We start from the raw sequence: 20,445 nt of genomic DNA on the forward strand, positions 1-20,445 counted from the left end.
AAACAATTGGGGGCCTTATTTCTACTAGGGGCTCTGTGAGGGTATTATTAATACTGGGGGCTCGTCTACTAATAGGGGCATTCTTGGGGAGCATTTTCATGGTTGGGGGCACTGTAGGGGACAGTATTACTAATGGGGGCATTCTTGATGAGTGGTATCTTGGTTGGGCACACTGTAGGGGGCAGTATTACTAATGAGGGCATTCTAGAAGGGAATTACTATTGGTGGGACTATAAGGAGCACTATTGCTATGGGGGGCACTAATTTTTCCTTCAGGATAGTATTTGGGGTATTGGGGGGCAAATCGAGCAGCAGGATAACACTGTGGGGACTCCAGGTTGGGGTATGATGATAGAAATGTGAGGAATCTAAGATGTCTGTGTGTCACACTCTGCAGAGACGAGGCGGCTGAAAGAAGTTGTACGGACTAAATAGAGAAGATGATGACAGAGAAGATCCACATCAGAGAAGACATAACCTGGGAGGCACTGGATGTGACAGATATGTGCTGCTGTATAGCAAGTACAGGAAATTACGGTGTGCAGGGGGAGGGGGGGGGGGCCACTTAGGAAACAGGGCCATATTCATTGGGGCTTGGGCCCCTGTTCTTTTGAGACCCTAGCAACGTCCCTGTTTTAGGCAGGGGCGTAGCCAAAGGCTCATGGGCCCTGGGGCAAGAGTTCAGCTTGGTCCCCCCTTCCCTCAGTGCTTTGTGGCCAGGGGCAGGGACGCACATAGCCTTCGTGCTGCCTGACACAAAAATTTAAAAATCACCCCCCATGCCAGATTTTTGACCTAACCCCTTCGCTCCACCCTCCAGCCACAGGTGTATCTTGACCAGCATGCACTTTCCATAATACCAGTGTTTTCTTATGTAGCACAAGGGTCTTTGGGCCTCCTCAGGCTCCTGGCCCCAGTAGCAGCTGCTACCTCTGCACCCCCTATAGCTACACCCCTGGCTTTAGGGAGTCCATTGCAACCATGATCTTAGTCAATGTTGCATAAAACGAAATAACCCAATTTATTATTAATGTGACTTAACCCAATCTAAATCACATAATCTACAATCACAACAAATATCTTGCAATATTAATCCTGGTGCTTATAGCGTGCTGCATAATGTATTGGTGTGTATCACAGTTACCATATTTTTTTGTGGACTGTCCAATTGACCTTATTTCAAATACAAAAATATTTCACAGTGTGTTAATCAGTTAATCACAGATTGGTGTATCTGACACATTGGTATGAGTCTCAGTTACCAACTATATTGTAGTGGATTCTGTTGATACTACTACTCCTACACAACCACACATCTCCTGCCTTGTCTATCATATCGCACACTGTGCTGTGGTTGCCGCTACTACTACCCCTACACAATTGCACATATTCAGCCTTGTCCATTATGTTTCATACTGTACTGCTGACAGGAACCCTACCTTACACAGATCTGAAACTTGAAAAAGCCACTGCTTCTTCACTTTTCATTAAAATAATACCAAACTTTTTGCTACTTCCCCAAAAAAGTGGATAATTTTTAAGCAGCTTTTTGTTATCACTGGCTACCATCCATTTACCCATAGCCATATATATCACTGTGATTATTAACGAATCTCTTTTTATTTATGGGATTAATTAAATCATACAGAATGAAAATGACATTATGATGAGGTCACAATAACATCAGGCATAAATTCCATTACATAAAAGAGGTCATATACGAAGAGATGAGGGGAAGTGGGGGGGGAAGTGGGGGGGGGGAGAGGAGGGGAGGGTAGGAGGAGTGGGAAGAAGGAAAGGTAAAAAGGGGGAGGGGTACAATATAAATAGCACATACAACATTCAAATCAAATGTAGAAGAGTTGCATGTACAAAGACCAACAAAGGTAGGAACTCAGCACATAGCAAAATAGCAATATTACACGGCGTAAATACATGGCAAAAATAATAAGGTCACATAATATTCTGGGACACTCTTTAATAGTGACTGAATGATATCCTAAAGAAGTAACACACATACTCCTGGAGTAAATTGTCAGAGACAGCGTACTAGTTACTAACCTAATGACTCAATCACAGGCAAACACTCCAAAATGAAGAAGTAGGGGTAATAGATACCCTATAATAATCAGCTAAAGGGATATGATAGTAATGTCAGTCTATCATCTGAAGGGGAATGAAGTTAGGACCCAGAATAGGGTGCTCCTACGGGGTCTTAGAGTCGCGGAAAGTTTTCCACGGGCTCCACAAAGTCAAGAACTTCCCATGTGTTCTGGTAGCCCAGCTAGCTATTTCCTCCATCAGAAAAACCTGGTCGATCTTTTCAAACCAACTTTTAAGCGAAGGGGGGGAGGTGTTGAGCCAGTTAGCCGGTATTAATAACCTTGCTGACTGGACAAGTATAGTAGGCAAGTCGAATTTCGAGGGCTTCCATTTCTTAGAAGGGAGCCAGAGAAGGACTGAGAGAGGAGTCAGCTCGATTGTAGTGCCACAGATCTCATTAATTTTTTGCTCAATTTGTTTCCAGTAATTGTGGATCACAGGGCAATTCCACATAATATGACCTAGTGTGCCCGTCTGGGACCCGCATCTCCAACATAAATCGTTTTCTGCAAACCCCATTCTAAATAATTTGTGAGGATCATTATACCACCTAGTGAGGGTTTTAAAAGAGTGTTCTTGCACTTTTATACATCTTGAGAACCCATGAGATCTTAGGAGCGCAAGATCCATCTCCTTTGGAGATATTGAGCAATTCAAATCACTTTCCCAAGTTCTTATGAAAGCTGGAGTGCTCTTCCCTCTTTTGGGAATTAGCCACTTGTACAAAAAAGACATACAATGTCTAGGTAGGGAATCGTGGGAGGACAATTGTTCAAACCAGGATGGGTTATGCGTGGCACTAAATTTCGAGCGGAGAACCTGACACATATTATCAAATTCAAGTCTAGCTAGGAAATCACCTTTTATAGCAGAATTGTAGTCAAGAATGGAAACTTTCTCTTTCCGTTTTAAGTCTGACAGCAAATCCAGTAAAGCTACGTCTTTTAGAGTGTTCCAGAATTGTGGAATATCAGTTAAACTAGGCTTGATGAGAAATGGTGTGAGACTAACGGGCAACTTGACTGGGGGGTCTGAAAATAGGTGAACTTCTGACTGAAGATGACGTATAGTTAGATACAAGCCCTTAGACAAACCCAAAGGGGGGTTGTTGGGGGTAGTGATTCCCCATAATCCCGCCTGTTGTTTACTGGACATAAGATCTAACTCTATATCTACTCCAATTGAACGGTACTTGGGAATACATACTTGTAGCCAACGTTTCAGTTGTATAGCTTTATAATAATAGTGTATATCAGGGAGACCCATTCCCCCATTTGGACGTGTTCTAATTAGCTTATCGTGCGCTACCCTGGGTTTTTTGCCCTTCCAGAGAAATAAGGCAAATGTTTGTCTAACTTTCTGAAAGTACGAGTAAGGGACATGTATGGGAACCATTTGTAGAAGATAAATCAGTTTTGGAACAATATACGTCTGCAATAAATTCTTTCGTCCAATCCAGGAAACCCATGGTAAAGTTAATGTTTGGAGTTGGGTTTGTATCTTTTTCAAAAGGGGTGCATGATTCATTTTAAATAGGTCAGAAGGGTCTTTCGTGAGTTCGATACCTAAATAAGTGAGAGATGTATCATTCCATTTAAAGGGAGAAGAAGTCTTGAGAAAATGGGCCATTTGGGAAGATAAAGCTACCCCCATTGCTACCGATTTTGAATAGTTTATTTTAAAATTAGAGACAGTACCAAAAGTGGAGAAGAGATCTAATACATGGGGTAGTGCTTGCTTAGGGTTCGAAATTAGGAGCATTAAGTCGTCTGCAAAGGCCGCACATTTATGTTCAGTTTTGTTCAGTGTTAGGCCGCAGATATTTGGGTTGTCTCTGAATGCCTACAGAAGTGTTTCCATCACTATGATGAATAGGGAAGGTGACAAGGGACAGCCCTGTCTTGTGCCGTTGGTGATAGAAAAGGGCTTGGATAAGGTACCATTTACCCTCACTTTGGCACTAGGGTTATGGTAAAGTGTCATTATAGCTTTAATGAACGAATCAGGGATTCCAAATCTATTTAACGTTCGTTGCATGTATAGCCAGCTTACACGGTCGAACGCTTTCTCAGCGTCTGTGCTTAATAATACTAGGGGTTTAGCGTTCTTCTTGGCCCAGTGTATGGCATTTATAAGACGACAGGATTGGGAGTTTCCTTCCCTCCCTTTCACAAATCCTGCCTGCTCATTATTAATAATTCTGGGAATAATGGAGCTAAGCCTGGACGCTAAAATTTTTGCCCAGACCTTTACATCTATGTTGAGCAAGGATATGGGCCTATAATTACCACAATCGCTACTGTCTTTGCCTTCTTTTGGGATTATGGTAATTATAGCTTCCAGTGATTGTTTAGGAAGGGGTTCACCTAAGGATAAAGCATGACACCATTTGACTAATTGCGGAGATAAAATATGTAATAGTTTTTTATAATAACCAATTGGTAGTCCATCTGGACCTGGGGCCTTACCTAGGGGCATACTTTTAATAATTTTTTGTACTTCTATCTCAGTTATCGGTTGTAATAATGAGGCGCAGTCTTCTTGGCTAATTTTGGGCAGCTTTAACCTCTCCAGAAAGCTATCTATCTGTTTCTCTCTCACCGAATCAGATGGCATGTTGGAGGATTTATCAACTCCAAAATCTAGATTGTATAACGCACCATAAAAAGAGCAAAATTCTTTTGCTATATCTACAGTGGACGATACTGTATTTCCATCTTTAGTTTTGATTGAGGTGACGAACTGGGCATCTTTCTTCTGTTTGATCAGGTGCGACATAAACTTATTTCCCTTGTCCCCGTGAATGTATTGTTTGAACTTCGTGTATTGATAGGCCTTAGCACACTTTATGTTGAGTAGCTCTTTCAGCTGTCTCCTCAGTGAGGCAAGTTCCTCAGACGCAGCAGATCTCCTAGATTGCTTCTGAATGGATTCAATCGCAGAGATCTGGTGGATAAGAGAATCGAGCCTTTTCTGCCTCTCTTTTTTAACTTTGGAGCCAAGTGCAATGAACTCTCCACGGATGAATGCCTTGTGGGCTTCCCAGATAATGGGTAGGGGAGTGTCCTGTGGGGTGTTCTCTTGGAAGTAATATGATAATTTAAGGGCAATGTCTCTAACATGTGTATCAGAGTCAAGTAGTGTTTCATTTAGCCTCCAAACCCATTCCCTAGCTGGGAGACAGGAAAAGTTTAGTGAGGATGTGACCGGGGCATGATCAGATACTGTGATCGGGCCTATGACTGATTTTTTCAACATAGCCAAATGGGTGTTAGATAGGAAAATGTAGTCCAATCTATGATAGGACTGGTGAACAGCCGAATAATATGAATAATCTCTTGTTGTGGCATTAAGCGATCTCCAAGTGTCTGTGAGGTACATATCTTTTAGCAACTTATGAATTCCTCCTAGTGTTTTCTGAGATTTAGTGGAAGTACCTAAGGATGAATCAAGTTGAGGACATAGAGAGACGTTTAGATCTCCTCCAATTATTTTGATCCCTTCTGCAAATACATTAAATTTGGATAAGGTGTCCTTGAGCCAACTGTGATGTCTGGTGTTGGGAGCATATAAACAAGCAAGAGATACTACTAGGTGACCAATTTTCCCTTTCACGAATAGGAATCTACCTTCAGGGTCCTGCTGAACGATTGTCACCACGAACGGAACGTTCTTGCTAATTGCTATAGTGACGCCCCTAGAAGCAGAACTATGTGTGCTGTGATACCATTGCGAATACTTCCATTTAGGCATTTGTGGGATTTTATTCGTTTTGAAATGGGTCTCCTGGAGAAAACAGATGTCACTCCCAATCTTCTTCAGGAGAGTGAGAACTTGTGAACGTTTCTGAGGAGTGTTACAGCCTCTGACATTAAAAGTAGTTATGTGTAGATCTGTCATGAGGAGTAGGATGAGGATTGCTGTCTAGAAATCTGAGTAGGCAGATATAGGAGTGAAACCTTCATTAAAGCTAGCAGACTGGATCTACGCTGAACAGAGGAGTAGTGAGTGTAGCTATCGAATGGAGTGACCATGTAACCTAACATAGAGCTGAGTGCCCCTATGTGGGGAGTGATAAAACTAATAACAAGTACGGTAACCGAACAAACTATGTGAACAGGTGAACGGTGTGAGTGATTAACAACGATTAGACGCCATCGCTGCGAACCACGACACATCATCATGTAGGGACTGAGGTGTATCCTAACCCGGATCATCACAACCCACATTACCAATTACAAGAAATTACTTTTCTGAGACAAAAACAAACATTAGCGAATAGGACTGAAATTAAGATAGCTAAAGGAATGCACACCTAGGTTAGAGCATATCTTAAAGCAATAGCCTTCCGATAGAAGGATCCAAGCTGTTAGAAATATAAAACGTTAAATGAAACGTAAATGAAAAAGAGCTTAAAGATGCGGAAAGGGAAAACCTGCGGTACTGCTGGAGGAGGAAACATCATTGCTGCAGGCGAGAATTACAGTATGTCCTCCTTAGAATCTTGCGCAAGAGAGACTGAAAAATGTTCAGCACAAGTTCCAATGAGATCAAGTGGGGTCTCTCCTCCCTTGCAGCCTTTTGTTATTAGGCGATTTCTGTTTGGCATGTAACGACCAGGCTTCTTGGACGAGCTGTTGAGGAAGTTTGGGGACCGCAATATCCACTGCAAGCCAATTATCAATCTTCATGGGAGAAACGTCCAGGACTCTCCACACATGAGGTAAGTCCTGTGGAGTGCGAACAGTACAGCGACGGCCATTTCTGGCAAAGGTAACCCCGAACGGGTACAGCCACTTATACAATATGTTGTTATCTCTTAGATGGTCAGTCAGCGGCTTTAAAATCCTGCGTTTTGCTAAGGTAGATGAAGCAATGTCCTGGAACAGCGCCACTGGAGAATCACCTATTCTTAGGTCTGTGTTCCTGCGGGCTGCCTGTAATATGGCTGCTGTATCCCTGTAACTCAGCAAACCACAAATCACGTCTCTTGGGGCTTCACCCTCTTTGGGTATGGGACGTAGTGAGCGATGGATACGCTCAATAATGATCTCTGAAGCTCTATTGTCCCCCAGCAGGTTGACGAATAGGGACTTAGCAGCTGTTTCTAATTCGTTAGGGACGATCGATTCATCAAGCCCCTTCAATCTAATGTTCCTGCGCCTGCTTCTGTTCTCTTGGTCTTCGATCATGAGAAAAGCATTATTAAGAGAGGAGACTTGCGCTTCCATAGATGTAATCAGTCCGGCACTGTGAGACACAGCATGTTCCTGTCGGGTCTCTAGTTGCTCAACCCGATTACCCAGGGCCCTCATGTCGTGTCTTAGGTCACGTACCTCCTGAAGCAGGGGAGCCAAAGCTTGGGATAAAGTCTCTTTGAAAAAGGCTTTGGTGAGGGTGCCGCTGTCTTCATGTGCTGAATCCTCCTCAGGGGCTTCTGTATAATCAGCTTCTCCTTCATCCTGCTCAGATTCCCGCTCTGCTTCCTTCTCTAAGCGGCGGGCCGCCATCTTAGCTGCGCGGGCAGGAGACAGAGCCGACTTCTTACTGAAGAATCTGTCCATATCCCCTTGATGTTTCTTGGATCTTGGGGTGTCGGGGGCCTCTCTGGACCTATCTCTACCGATCTTGACCATTTTGGATCCGCTTGTGGTGTGCAAAAGCAACGTAATGTGGGTTAGATGGGAGAGAGCTCCTGCTCAAGCCTCCGTCTTGGTCAGCGGTTAGGCTCCGCCCCCATCACTGTGATTATTAAAGGGAATCTGTCACCAGTTTTCTAGAGTTCTCACTAAGGGCAACATAAACAAATTACAGATCCCCTGTTGGGTCATTTTCTTTAACTGAACCAGTTGTTTTGCCAAACAGCTACAACACATGCCAATGAGTCCCCATATTCATGAGCTCCTGGCTATTCCCACCCACATACTGCTGATTCAGTCAATCACAGGCAGGTGGGCGGGGAGAGCTGTGACCTCATGAATATGAGGACTCATTGTCATATGCTGGGGCTGTTAGGGTTTAAAAGTAAGGGCAGCAGAACACTGGTGACAGATTCCCTTTAAATCCTAACAGCTCCAGCACATGCCAATGAGCCCCCATATTCATGAGCTCATGGCTTTCCTCGCCCACCTGCCTCTGATTGACAGTTTTTTTCTAGGTAATAGTTAGGTTATAGTAATACAGTAAAATATTTGAAAATCAATGACTAATGTCAGCAACACATCACCCCATGGAAACAGGAGATGTGCTGCCATTCATTTGGGCAAATATCTGCCTGTGTAAATGATGCTTTAATGAGTACAGATTAACTTGCTATATCATCAGCTGGAGTTCTTTACGGGCAGAAATCTGCCTGTGTAAAAAGGGCTGTAAATGAAAAGGTAAAAAGACCAGTTAAGTCAATTTCATTTAAATGATATTTGAAATTTGCAGTGTCAGTTTCATCCTTTTCTAGCAGCTAATTACTGCAATGCATTCAAGCTAATTATAATTAACACACGCCGTCTTGTAGGAGTTCAAGCTGGTAATATTATTACTGTGCATATGCACAGTCTTTAGAGAAAAATATTTCTATAATCAAGAACATAGATTTAAAATAAATAAGAAATGAACATTGTTTCATTAAGAGTGAAACATGTCACTGTGCAAATTATATCAACAGAAGGTAAAGCACTAACGTCAACGTCAGCCGTGTGCTGGCCGGGAAGGACGGTCCATGTGGCCACATCTCCCATACCACCTACGCCTCATCTGACCAGAAATCACATCAGAGTGATGTGAGTACAGTACAGAAGACCAGACAGGAACTCACTGCCTGATGATTCTCTATGATGCTGTGAGTTTGAGTCAGAGAAGCAGCACTCTGTCCTGGAGATGTGGTCGTCAGATACTACTTTTTGCTGGACCGTATGACATTGGCCTAATCGGGAAATTTACGAAGACTGGTGTTTCATGTTTGGTCTTAGAACAAGTTTATTCATGTCAGATGCCAAAAAATCATTAAGGCGCACACATTCTGGGAGGGGGCACTATGAAACGAAAAAAATATCTGCCCAGCCGGGAGTCGTGCTAGATTGGAGGTGTAACTTATGCCAGTTTTCTGAACCAAGTAGTCTTAAATTTGTTGGGTTGTGTAGATCCAGCCACTCCATTCCACACTGTGCCAACTTTTTAGAAATATGGCAAGCGCAATGTAAACTGGCAAAAAATTTCAAATTACAGAAAACATGTGTGTGGGAAAAGCATTAGTCATAAGCTCCACCATTCCCCTTACATCATATGATCCCATATGGTTGCTCTTCCAAGCCACAGAAAAAATAACAGCTGTCAGATGACTGTTACTCCATATTTAGGCCATTTCCTGTTGCTCAGGAAGCAAGAAGAGGAGTGCAAGAGCAAGCAGACAAGGACTGGGTCACCAAAACACTGAGCATTAGTATTAGGCCTCATGCACACGGCCATTGTTTTGGTCCGCATCCGAGCCGCCGTTTTGGCGGCTCGGATGCGGACCCATTCACTTCAATGGGGCCACAAAAGATGCGGACAGCATTCCGTGTACTGTCCGCACAGCATTCTGTGTGCTGTCCGCATCTGTTGCTCCATTCTGTGGCCCTGCTAAAAAAATATAACATGTCCTATTCTTGTCCGCGCTTTGTGGGCAATGATAGGCATTTATATTGGAGGCAAATTGCGGAACGCGCACAGACGCCATCCGTGTTTTGCAGATTCGCGATTTGTGGACCGCAAAACACACCACAGTCGTGTGCATGAGGCCTTAGGGGCATCAACCACTGTATACCATAGATTGAGGCAAAGGCCAACCGCCAACTTTATTGGACATGAGACAGTAATATAGTAAGTACTATTTATTCAACCCTTGATCACCATTGAGAACCAAAACAACTCTTAAGGCATAATATGATGAACAATAACTGTTGGTATAAAATGATGGAACGTCTTGCCATCCTTGCATACTTTGAAAGTGATTGACTTGACTACTAGATATAGCGAACTAATCCTAGTTTACGTTCACACATTCGGGATGTATCTATGGCAATGTATTTTACGAGAGGATCTGAAGGAGAAATCCGAGCTTAATGGGGCTAACCCTTCAAAATCGAAATGCAGGTGAATGCAGTATAAAAAAAATACCCAATGTACCCTCATCGGCTGCAGGATATTATCAGATATGGAATCCTGAATATGTGAATAGGGCTTTAGTCTGTGAAGAAGAGGATGACAAGCCGTCATAGTCATATGAAAGACATATCAATATGATATGTATCTACTAAAGTCAAATAATACCCAAAAATATTTTAAATGTATTATTTTTAGCCAAACCCTTGTATGCATATAGCTTAAATGAGAAGTCCAGGTTAAAAAAAAAAAAGCAATACTAGTCTCACAGCCACTTCTCAAATCCCTGGTGGTCTCTACTTCTTAGTTCTGACTCAATACATACCGTAAGTAGGAAATGGGTGGTAGGCAGAGATGAGGGAGGAGATGTAGGGGGTGCAGCACTGTGGAGAGCTTTGCGGGTGAGGACAGTTTAAACTGAATCCTATACTGTATGGTCAACCAGTGCAATGACTGTAACAGGGCAAAGGCATCGGAGTAGCGGTTAGACAGATAGGTGATCCTGGCTGGTGCTTTAAGGATAGATTAGGAAGGGGAAAGTCTGAAGGGGGGGGGGCAATTAATAGTGAGTTACAGTAATAGAGGCAGGAATGGATCAGGGCAACAATGAGAGTTTTTGTTATTTCCATAGTGAGAAAGAGGGCGGATTCTAGAGATGTTTTTGAGGTGCAGGAGACAAAAGCGGGCGAGAGATTGAATATAGGGGGTAAAAGAAAGATCAGCATCAAACATAACACACAGACAGTAGGTGTACTGCCTAGGCGTGTGATCAGTAATCAATTTAGAGGTGCCAAACAAGGAAATGAATTGAGAAATAGTATACATTACATGAAGATAGTATACAAATGATTTTGTAGCCACTTGGGATGCAATTAGATGAAATGACTACTTTATATCATCTACTGAAATAAAAGTGTTTGTAATTACAAAAAAAAGGTTCCTTATCACTGCCTAAAGATAGCATACAGCACATTGACAGTGTTCCTCTCAAATGTCTATTTTTGTTTTCCCCACAAATGCTTTACTATATTGCTGATTGATTCCTGCTGCTTCTAATATAAAACAAGTAGTTTATGTACATCATTGAGTTCCCCGCAGAGGTAGCTGTTTCTTTGACAACATTTGGATTAAATTTTTGGTAAAATTTGCAATATTGAATTGCTTATATTCCTTAAAATATAATGAGTGTCTCTTCAAGAAAGCATCATTCATTCTTGAGATCTGATGAAAAACTGCCTAAAGGCTCACTATATGCAATAATACTGATACATTTGCTTAAAATTCAATGCCTTAAAGGGAACCTGTCACCGGGATTTTGTGTATAGAGCTGAGGACATGGGTTGCTAGATGGCCGCTAGCACATCTGCAATACCCAGTCCCCATAGCTCTGTGTGCTTTTATTGTGTAAAAAAAAAACTATTTGATGCATATGCAAATTAACCTGAGATGAGTCCTGTATGTGAGATGAGTCAGGACAGGACTCGTCTCAGGTTAATTTGCATATGTATCGATGCAGTGACGATATGAGGAGGGCAGGACTGGAGCTACTGCGCATGTGTGCCTATGCGCACTGCTTCGGTCCCGGCCACTAGAGAGGCTGGCGCCTTCTCCTATAGTGTGGAACCACGACCACTGCTGCTGGATTGCAGTGTGGTTTTAACCCTTGGAAACAAGCAGTGAATAATGATATGGAAAAATTAGGGATACTTACCTACACCAATCCCCAGCTGCTCCCATTCCATTACTTACTCACTCCCCTGGTCTCTGCTTCCCGGTCTGATCTCGACTCATAGAAAATGCCTGGAGATGATAACTCCGCTAATTGCTGGCTGCAGAGGTGACCCATCTTAATTGGTTGAGCAGGAATCTGTTACTTCTATTTTTATCCCATATTGAGGCCTTACTAACACACTTTTCCCCCTGGACAACCATCTACAAGGGGTATTCTGGTTTTAACACATTATCCCTATCCACAGGATAAAGAATATCTATTAGATCAGCAGAGGATCCAACTGCTGGGCACTGCCACTTCATGCATCTTTATGAGTCTGCCAGACATAGCAGAGCGCTTGTACCTGGCTATCTCCAGCAGTCTCCTAGAGATGAATGGAGTGGCAATGTGAATGCTCAACCTGCCAATCCATTCATTTTGGGGTGCCCTGTTGGGTACAGGATCCCAATGCTCACAATTGGTTGGGGTCTCAGCGGTAAGAACCCCCACTGATCTAATAGTTATCTGATATCCTATGGATAAGGGATAACTTGCTACAACTAGAATAACCCTTTAAGTATGAATCTGAAGTTCACTAAATATGTTCTCTACTGAATACAAATATCATTTTTTTATGCATCATTAGTAAAGTGTGTATGTTTCCACTGCACTGATTTATGTTACTTAAAGAGGTCGTCCTGCCAACCCCAATTATACGGATTACCCCAATGACTGGCATCTCTGTTCCATTCTGTCTCTGCGGGACCTGGGAGTGGCTGGGTCCAGTGACCACTGTGACCAAACACAGGCTTCAGCAGTCACAGTGGCTTGGATGCTACGTCACAGCAGTGATGTACCTTTGAAACCTCTGTGACCGCTGGAACGGAGCAGCGATGGGACCAGATAGGGGAGTCTCCTTTTTTTTATGTGGAGGGGCACAATTCTACAGTATAGGACTTGTCAACTCCAAGGCCAGACAACGCCTTTAATGATTCAATATTTAAGCAATGGAATATATGTTTATCAGCCAAGTAAAAATAAATAGAAAAAGCACTGAATTTATTACAATTTTATTTACCTTGTTCTCTCTTTGTGTCTTTACAACCTTTCAGTAAATCTAGGAAGTGCTGAAGCTATTCAGGTTATGCATTATTTAGAGCGGCTTACAAGCTATTTTGTTACAGTTTAACACTGGTGTGCATCTGCCTCTGCATTATGAAATATGCTGCTATCGTCTTTCATAGCAACACAATAAACTCTTTTTACATATGAAATGTACATCTCTTTTATGTTGGTGATTTATTGTGCACTAGCTTCCATAGATAAAGAAATGTAGAACAGGCCTGTGCGATCAAAGCAACAGACTATATAGCCATTGAAAAAATTCTTGGATGTTTTCACAATAGATTACATCCTTTCATTAATCTAACCATTTTCCAAGGGCCAATAAACTGCGGCTAAGTGCAATTACCAACTGGGGAGTTATAAATAAAGCTATAAAATATTCAACTAATTCATAACTCATTTAGCTACGGAAACTTTGCCATATGTTGTGATGTCACTGTCCTGTGGTCACTGACTGTGGGAGAATACCTATTTAAAGGAATACTACAGTAAGATTATTTCTTTCTTCCCCTAAATATCTATTGGCCAAATAGTGAGCCCAAACTAATATTACGATACAAGGTACACAGTCCAAAGAACTATTTTCATTAAAGAGGTTTTCCGGGATTTGAATATCCTCAGGATAGGTCATCAATATCAGATCGGTGAGGGTCCGACACCCGGCACCCCCGCTGAATCAGCTGTAGTGTGCACGCGCCGTCTCCCTTTCAGCATGGTGAACAGAAAGAGAGAAGGAAGACGGCACATGCGCACTGCGCACACCATCTCTTCATGCAGCTGATCGTCGGGGGTGCCAGGTGTTCGACCCCTGCCGATCTGATATTGATGACCTATCTGAAGGTGTGCAAAGTTTCATTCTATGTATTTGAGGGTTGGAAACCCACAACTAAAGCACCCAAGAATTGGAAAAGAGTGCCATGCCAGTTGATCAAGGTCCTATATCCAATTTAGGGACTCAGCACTGAGGCTCAAGTGTCTTTCTAGAATAGAAGAACCTTGGAAATGCAGGGCCATATTTAACACCAATTTTCACCATAATTCCTATAAGTTCAACAAATTTAGATATCAAAAATGGGTTTGGCTTGGTACTTGCAATATATCATATATATTAGTTTACTTCAACAAAAAGTAGTATACCATATAGGAACTCAGATTTATAAGGTGCTGTATGCAGGGCTGGCTCTATCATAAGGCAGCCCAAGCGGCTGCTTAAGGGCGCAGAGAAGGGGGGGGCAGCGCCGGGGCAGAAAACTGAGCCTGTGTGCCGAGCAGCTCGACTGCCCCCCCCCCCCCCCGGGCTATACAGTAGCTATACAGCTCTCATAGCTGTGTGGGTAAGTGCTTTGCCTCTGATACGGAAGGTCATGGGGTTGAATCCCATCATAAACTTTTCTGAAAGACAGGCTAAATAAGAACACGAGCACCAAATCTTCAGCACTAGAGGCTGGTGGGAACACAGGAAGAGGAAGAGGCTGCATCGCATCGCTGACATGGAGGTAAGTATAAAAGTGTTTGTTTGTTTTTTAAATACCGGACTGTTACTTTGCTGCCACGGGAGAGGGGGTTAGGGGGGGGGGGGCGGATATTGGCGCCATAATACTGGCACATGGAGGGGGGAGGAGAGAGGCACTTGATACTGGCACATTAGGGGGCAGGGGGAGAGGATGGCACTATGATATTGGCACATGGGGGGGGCAAAAAATGGACATGAATCATGAGGGGCAGAAATGTGAAATGATGGTGGGGGCAAGAAATGGACATGAATCATGAGGGGCAGAAATGTGAAATGATGGGGGGGGGCAAGAAATGGACATGAATCATGAGGGGCAGAAATGTGAAATGATGGGGGGGGGGGGCAAGAAATGGACATGAATCATGAGGGGCACAAATGTGAAATTATGGGGGGGATAGAAATGGATATGAATCATGAGGGGCAGAAATGTGAAATGATGGTGGGGGCGCCAAAATGTAGATTCGCTTGTGTTGACAAAAATCCTTGCACCGGCCCTAGCTGTATGCGTTAAAATATGTTGCAGATGCTACTTTCCGTCACTATTTTACTTACATACCACTTCACAGACATTAATGGTCTAAATTCCCTATGCAAACACAGAGAGAACATACATGCAGAGGTTGTCATTGGTTGGATTTGAACCTAGGAACCCAGTGCTTGCAAGGCACCAGTGCTAGCCACTAAGCCACCATGCTCAGCCATCTCATGGGAGTTACATTTTAAAGGCATTTTCCCAAATTGTAAGTGGTTTGTTAGGCTATACCATCACTCCCTCATCAATGAGGTTCCAACTGCCAGAAACCCCAACAATCTGCTCCTTCACAGACATTCCATGCACAGTAATGCTTCCGGTTACCCGCTGTGCAGGGATGTATAACACTGGGGGCTCTACTGTAGTTGCCTGCATAAAAGGTTGCACCACTGCAGGAGCCCGCTGTGTAGAAAATAAGCTCCAAGGTCTACAGTCCCTTCCTTTTTTGGTGAGCAGCTGGATCTCTACTGATTATAATGTTATGACATATTTTACTGATATGCCTTAACTTTATAAGATGGGAATACCTCTTTAAAGCTAGGAAACCATAACGATATGGAGTCAGGTCTCACATAGTCAGTGTTTGGTCAGTGATTTCCATCAGTGATTGTGAGCCAAAACTAGGTGTGTGTCTAAACACAGAACAAATGCAGATCTTTCCCTTATACTTTATCTCTGTGTAGCCTCCACTCCTGATTTTTGCTCACAATCTCTGATCAAATACTGATATTGCCCTATGAAGCAGGTAATGTGCTGCCAACAATGTACAAAGTGAATGGGGGATGAATGATCTTAATAGCGATAATTTTTCCCTCTTTCACTTTGTATCGGGCCATATCAAAGGGTCTTAAACAAGGAGAGATTGATTTGTACATCGTTGACCGGCACTCATTATCTGCCTGGTATCAGCCCGTATAAGACGACCCTAAACGCAGTATAGTTGTCACGACCATGTTGCCTGCGGTTTGGTTTGGCTGTTCAACCACAGGTGAGGGCCGCTAATATGTTGCCTCACTTGTGGTTGCCGCAGGCAACAAGTTGTTATTTGGTGTGTCGCAGTATAGCAGCCTGAGCTGGTGCTAGGCAGCTTGCTGCAATGTGCATGCGGTTACACCTGGCAACCTCTCTTTGTCAGGTGTGTCTTTTGTATGTCTGGTGTGCACAGGGTTTTAGTTATGTGTGCACTTTCCCCTTTAAGTGGCTTCCTTCCCTTCCCTGGTGTGAGGGTTAATTATCTTCCTAGACTGTGAGCACTGGGTGTGTCTGTGTGGGTGTGGCTACATGGGCCTCTGCTGAGAGTAGTAGTCAGAGGGGTACTTCAGTCATGGTCTGCTGGAGTCATCCTCCTACTTTATACAATCTGCCAGTGAGGGCCACCCTTGTGGTCATAAATGTTGTTATGTTAAGTTAAGTTTATGTCTATGTGGTGTCTGTTATTATTTCAGCTATGGTTCTGGGTTCCTGTGTGTTTATGTGTGCTGTGTATTTTTATGTCTGTGTGTGGATTTCAGCACTTGAGCTCATGGATCCAGTCAGTGTGTCTGTGGCAGGTAGGGGTGGAAGTCTTTCACTCTCCTGCCATATCCATAGTCTGTTTATGTTTATATCCCCTTGCAGCTCGGCCAGTTTAGACTCCTGTTTCTCCGCGTACAGGAGAAACAGGTGGTCTACCCAGCTCCTAGCTCAGGGATCGGCAGAGTAGGGATCCGAGGTTCCTGAGCATGAGTCCTCCTACCTTCAAGGTCAGCTCATGCAGCTAGGAGTCAGGGTCCGATTAGGGATGCGTTAGGAGGTGACCTGCTCCCTTATTCTGTTGTCCTGGCCGAGCAGCAACTAACATCTCGTGGCATCGCACGGCTGAGGGTTTCCCCCATCCTCAGCCATGACAATAGTATATCACCTTTGCCCAGAGAATTAATTTAAGACTACTTTCACACTCGCGTTTGGTGCGGATCCGTCATGGTTCTGCACAGACGGATCCACACTGATAATACAACCGCATGCATCTGTTTAGAGCGGATCTGTTTGTATTATCTTTTAAATTGCCAAAACGGATGTGTCTTGAACACCATTGAAAGTCAATGGGGGGCGGATCCATTTTGCATTGTGTCAATGAAAAAGGATCTGTCCCCATTGATTTACATTGTGTGTCAGGACGGATCCGTTTGCCTCTGCATCATCCGGCGGACACCCAAACGCTGCCAGAAGAGTTTTAGTGTCCGCCTCCAGAGCGGAATAGAGACGGAACGGAGGCAAACTGATGCATTCTGAACGGATCCTTATCCATTCAGAATGCATTAAGGCAAAACTGATCTGTTTTGGACCACTTGTCTCACAAACGGAAACCAAAACACCAGTGTGAAAGTAGCCTACAACACATGTACAAACTACAGGGTGGGCCATTTATATGGATACACCTTAATAAAATGGGAATGGTTGGTGATACTAACTTCCTGTTTGTGGCACATTAGTATATGTGAGGGAGGAAACTTTTCAAGATGAGTGGTGACCATGGCGGCCCTTTTGAAGTCGGCCATTTTGAATCCAACTTTTGTTTTTTTTCAATAGGAAGAGGGTCATGTGACACATCAAACTTATTGGGAATTTCACAAGAAAAACAATGATGGTTTTAACGTAACTTTATTCTTTCATGAGTTATTTACAAGTTTCTGACCACTTATAAAATTTGTTCAATGTGCTGCCCATTGTGTTGGATTGTCAATGCAACTCTCTTCTCCCACTCTTCACACACTGATAGCAACACCGCAGGAGAAATGCTAGCACAGGCTTCCAGTATCCGTAGTTTCAGGTGCTGCACATCTCGTATCTTCACAGCACATTGAACACATTTTATAAGTGGTCAGAAACTTGTAAATAACTCATGAAAGAATAAAGTTACGTTAAAACCAAGAACACCATTGTTTTTCTTGTGAAATTCCCAATAATTTTGATGTGTCACATGACTCTCTTCCTATTGAAAAAACAAAATGGCCGCCATGGTCACCACCCATCGTGAAAAGTTTCCCCCCTCACATATACTAATGTGCCACAAACAGGAAGTTAATATCACCAACCCTTCCCATTTTATTAAGGTGTATCCATATAAATGGCCCACCCTGTACATAAACTTAAAGGGGTTCTGCACTTTCAATTAACTGATGATCTATCCTCTGGATAGATCATCAGCTTCTGATCGGCCGGTGTCCGACACCCGGGACCCCCGCCGATCAGCTGTTTGAGAAGGCAGCGGCGCTCCAGCAGCGCCGCGGCCTTCTTACTGTTTACCGCCGGGCCGCCCGCCCACTGACGTCACGACTTGTATCAACTAGAGTGGGTGCGGCTAAGCTCCATTCAAGTGAACAGAGCTTAGCCGCTCCCACTCTAGTTGATACAAGTCGTGACGTCAGTGGGCGGGCGGCCCGGCGGTAAACAGTGAGAAGGCCGCGGCGCTGCTGGAGCGCCGCTGCCTTCTCAAACAGTTGATCGGCGGGGGTCCCGGGTGTCGGACCCCGGCCGATCAGTTAATTGAAAGTGCAGAACCCCTTTAAGCATGGGCTCATTTATGAAACTGCCCATTGTAATTAATCAGATTCCACCTTTCATTTTTGACAACTCCTTTGGAAAATGAAAGGTGGAATTTGATTGGTTGATATGGGAAACTTAGCCAGTTCTACTTTACACCAGTTTCATAAATGTATCTTTTTTTTTAAGTAACAGTTTTTGAAACATTAGGAGGAATATTGTGGACAATTATGAAGAGGTACAGGAAAATTCTACAGTTTTTTTTTTTTTTTTTTTTAGGAAACATAGATATAAGGTCTAAGGGAAAGATCTGCACCTGTTCAGTGTCTAGATCCGCACCTGGGTTTGGCTCAAAATCACTGATGGAAATCACTGAATGAACACTGACTGTGTGAATACGGTTGAATCATTTGAGTATTAGAGTTAAATAAGTTTATAAGAACTCAGTGTACAGAAGAAAAAAAAAAACATATCCTAACCTAGTCAGTTTATGGTCCAAAACATTTTAATTCTAAGAAAATAAAATTCAAGCACTAAATAAAAAAATAGTAACTGGATTATTATGGGAAAATGTATAAAACTTATGTCCAAATGCATCTACAGTATCTAAGCCATACACTTTGATATCTAAAACAAGAAATCTGGCAACGGATTGCGCTGGCAGTGTAGTAGTATTCACATTCAGAATGTCTTGTAACAACATAAGGACACACTAGAACATGACTGGGCTCTATACTTCAACACTAAAGGGTTTATTTTTTATCTAAAATATAGAAACTTTATAAAAACGTGTGTCCCTGCAAAGTCTGTGATTGGGGGCTCTGGTGTGCAGGGAAAAGCTTGTTCACTTTAATTCTCAAGATCTCTCTGGGTCACTGTGGTTGGTCTGTAGGGGTGGACTGAGAACTTAAAGTGGCCCTGAAAAAAAAACTAAAAGTGTCCCTGTTTTTTTAGCTGGGTCCACATTGATGGAAGTCAGGGCCAGCAATACGATATTGTGGCATATTATAATACCCCAACAAAGCCATAAACCACAGTCCATCACAAAATACTGTCAGCAGCACAAAATACATCCCCAAAAACTTCCAATGGCCGGCCCCTGGGCACCGGCCCACCAGGAGATTTCACTCTAAGGTCTATGGCCAATCCGCCCCTGTTGGTCTCCCATATCCTAGCAAAATGCTATTACTTATTTAACAAGCTATTTCACTCAATATTTATCACTCACCCACAGTTTCCTGGTCACCCACCACTATTACCACTACCACCAGCATTACTTTGGTGAGGAGGAGTCTCTGAAGTGTCTGTCAAACAAGCTCACTGCTGCTTAACACAACTCAAGAGCTGTCAATGATGTTATAATTTATAGGAAGTCAGTATAAAAGAATAAAATCTGCAATATTTGGCATTTACAGTGCTTGAAATCCAACTTACCAGCCTGGTTGGTAGTGACATTCAGTGAGACATACTGCCTTGATCCAGGACTGAGCTCAGACACACCATTTTCAGCCTCAATCTCAAAGGTGTAATTTGTATGGGCCTGAAGATCTATCACCATCACAGAGGTGTTTCTGAGGCCACTTTGCTGAGGTACATAACGAACATGAATTCCACATTCCTCGCAAACTCTGGCAATAGAGTTACATTTCTTGCACACAATATTATAGTAGACATCTTTCCTTCCTCCGGTGTCTGCTGGAAACATCCATTCCAAGAAGACACTAGTTTCATTGATGTTGGAAATTGCATTTCGTGGCGGTGATGGCGGCCCTTAGAATAGATAGAGAAATATACGGGGTTAAT

At 43.1% G+C, this 20,445-nt stretch overlaps 1 protein-coding gene across 1 annotated transcript in view; it reads right to left on the reverse strand.

Annotated features, from left to right (window-relative positions):
- Window positions 1–20,445, reverse strand: part of EPHA5 (EPH receptor A5) — a 472,285-nt gene that overhangs the window by 156,304 nt on the left and 295,536 nt on the right. Inside the window, exon 5 of the mRNA XM_044278770.1 lies at window positions 20,077–20,412. Within this exon, the coding sequence (XP_044134705.1) occupies window positions 20,077–20,412 (336 nt within the window). The remainder of the gene's footprint in view (window positions 1–20,076; window positions 20,413–20,445) is intronic.

Source organism: Bufo gargarizans, chromosome 1 (genome assembly GCF_014858855.1).
Source record: "Bufo gargarizans isolate SCDJY-AF-19 chromosome 1, ASM1485885v1, whole genome shotgun sequence".
Lineage (NCBI taxonomy): Eukaryota > Metazoa > Chordata > Amphibia > Anura > Bufonidae > Bufo > Bufo gargarizans.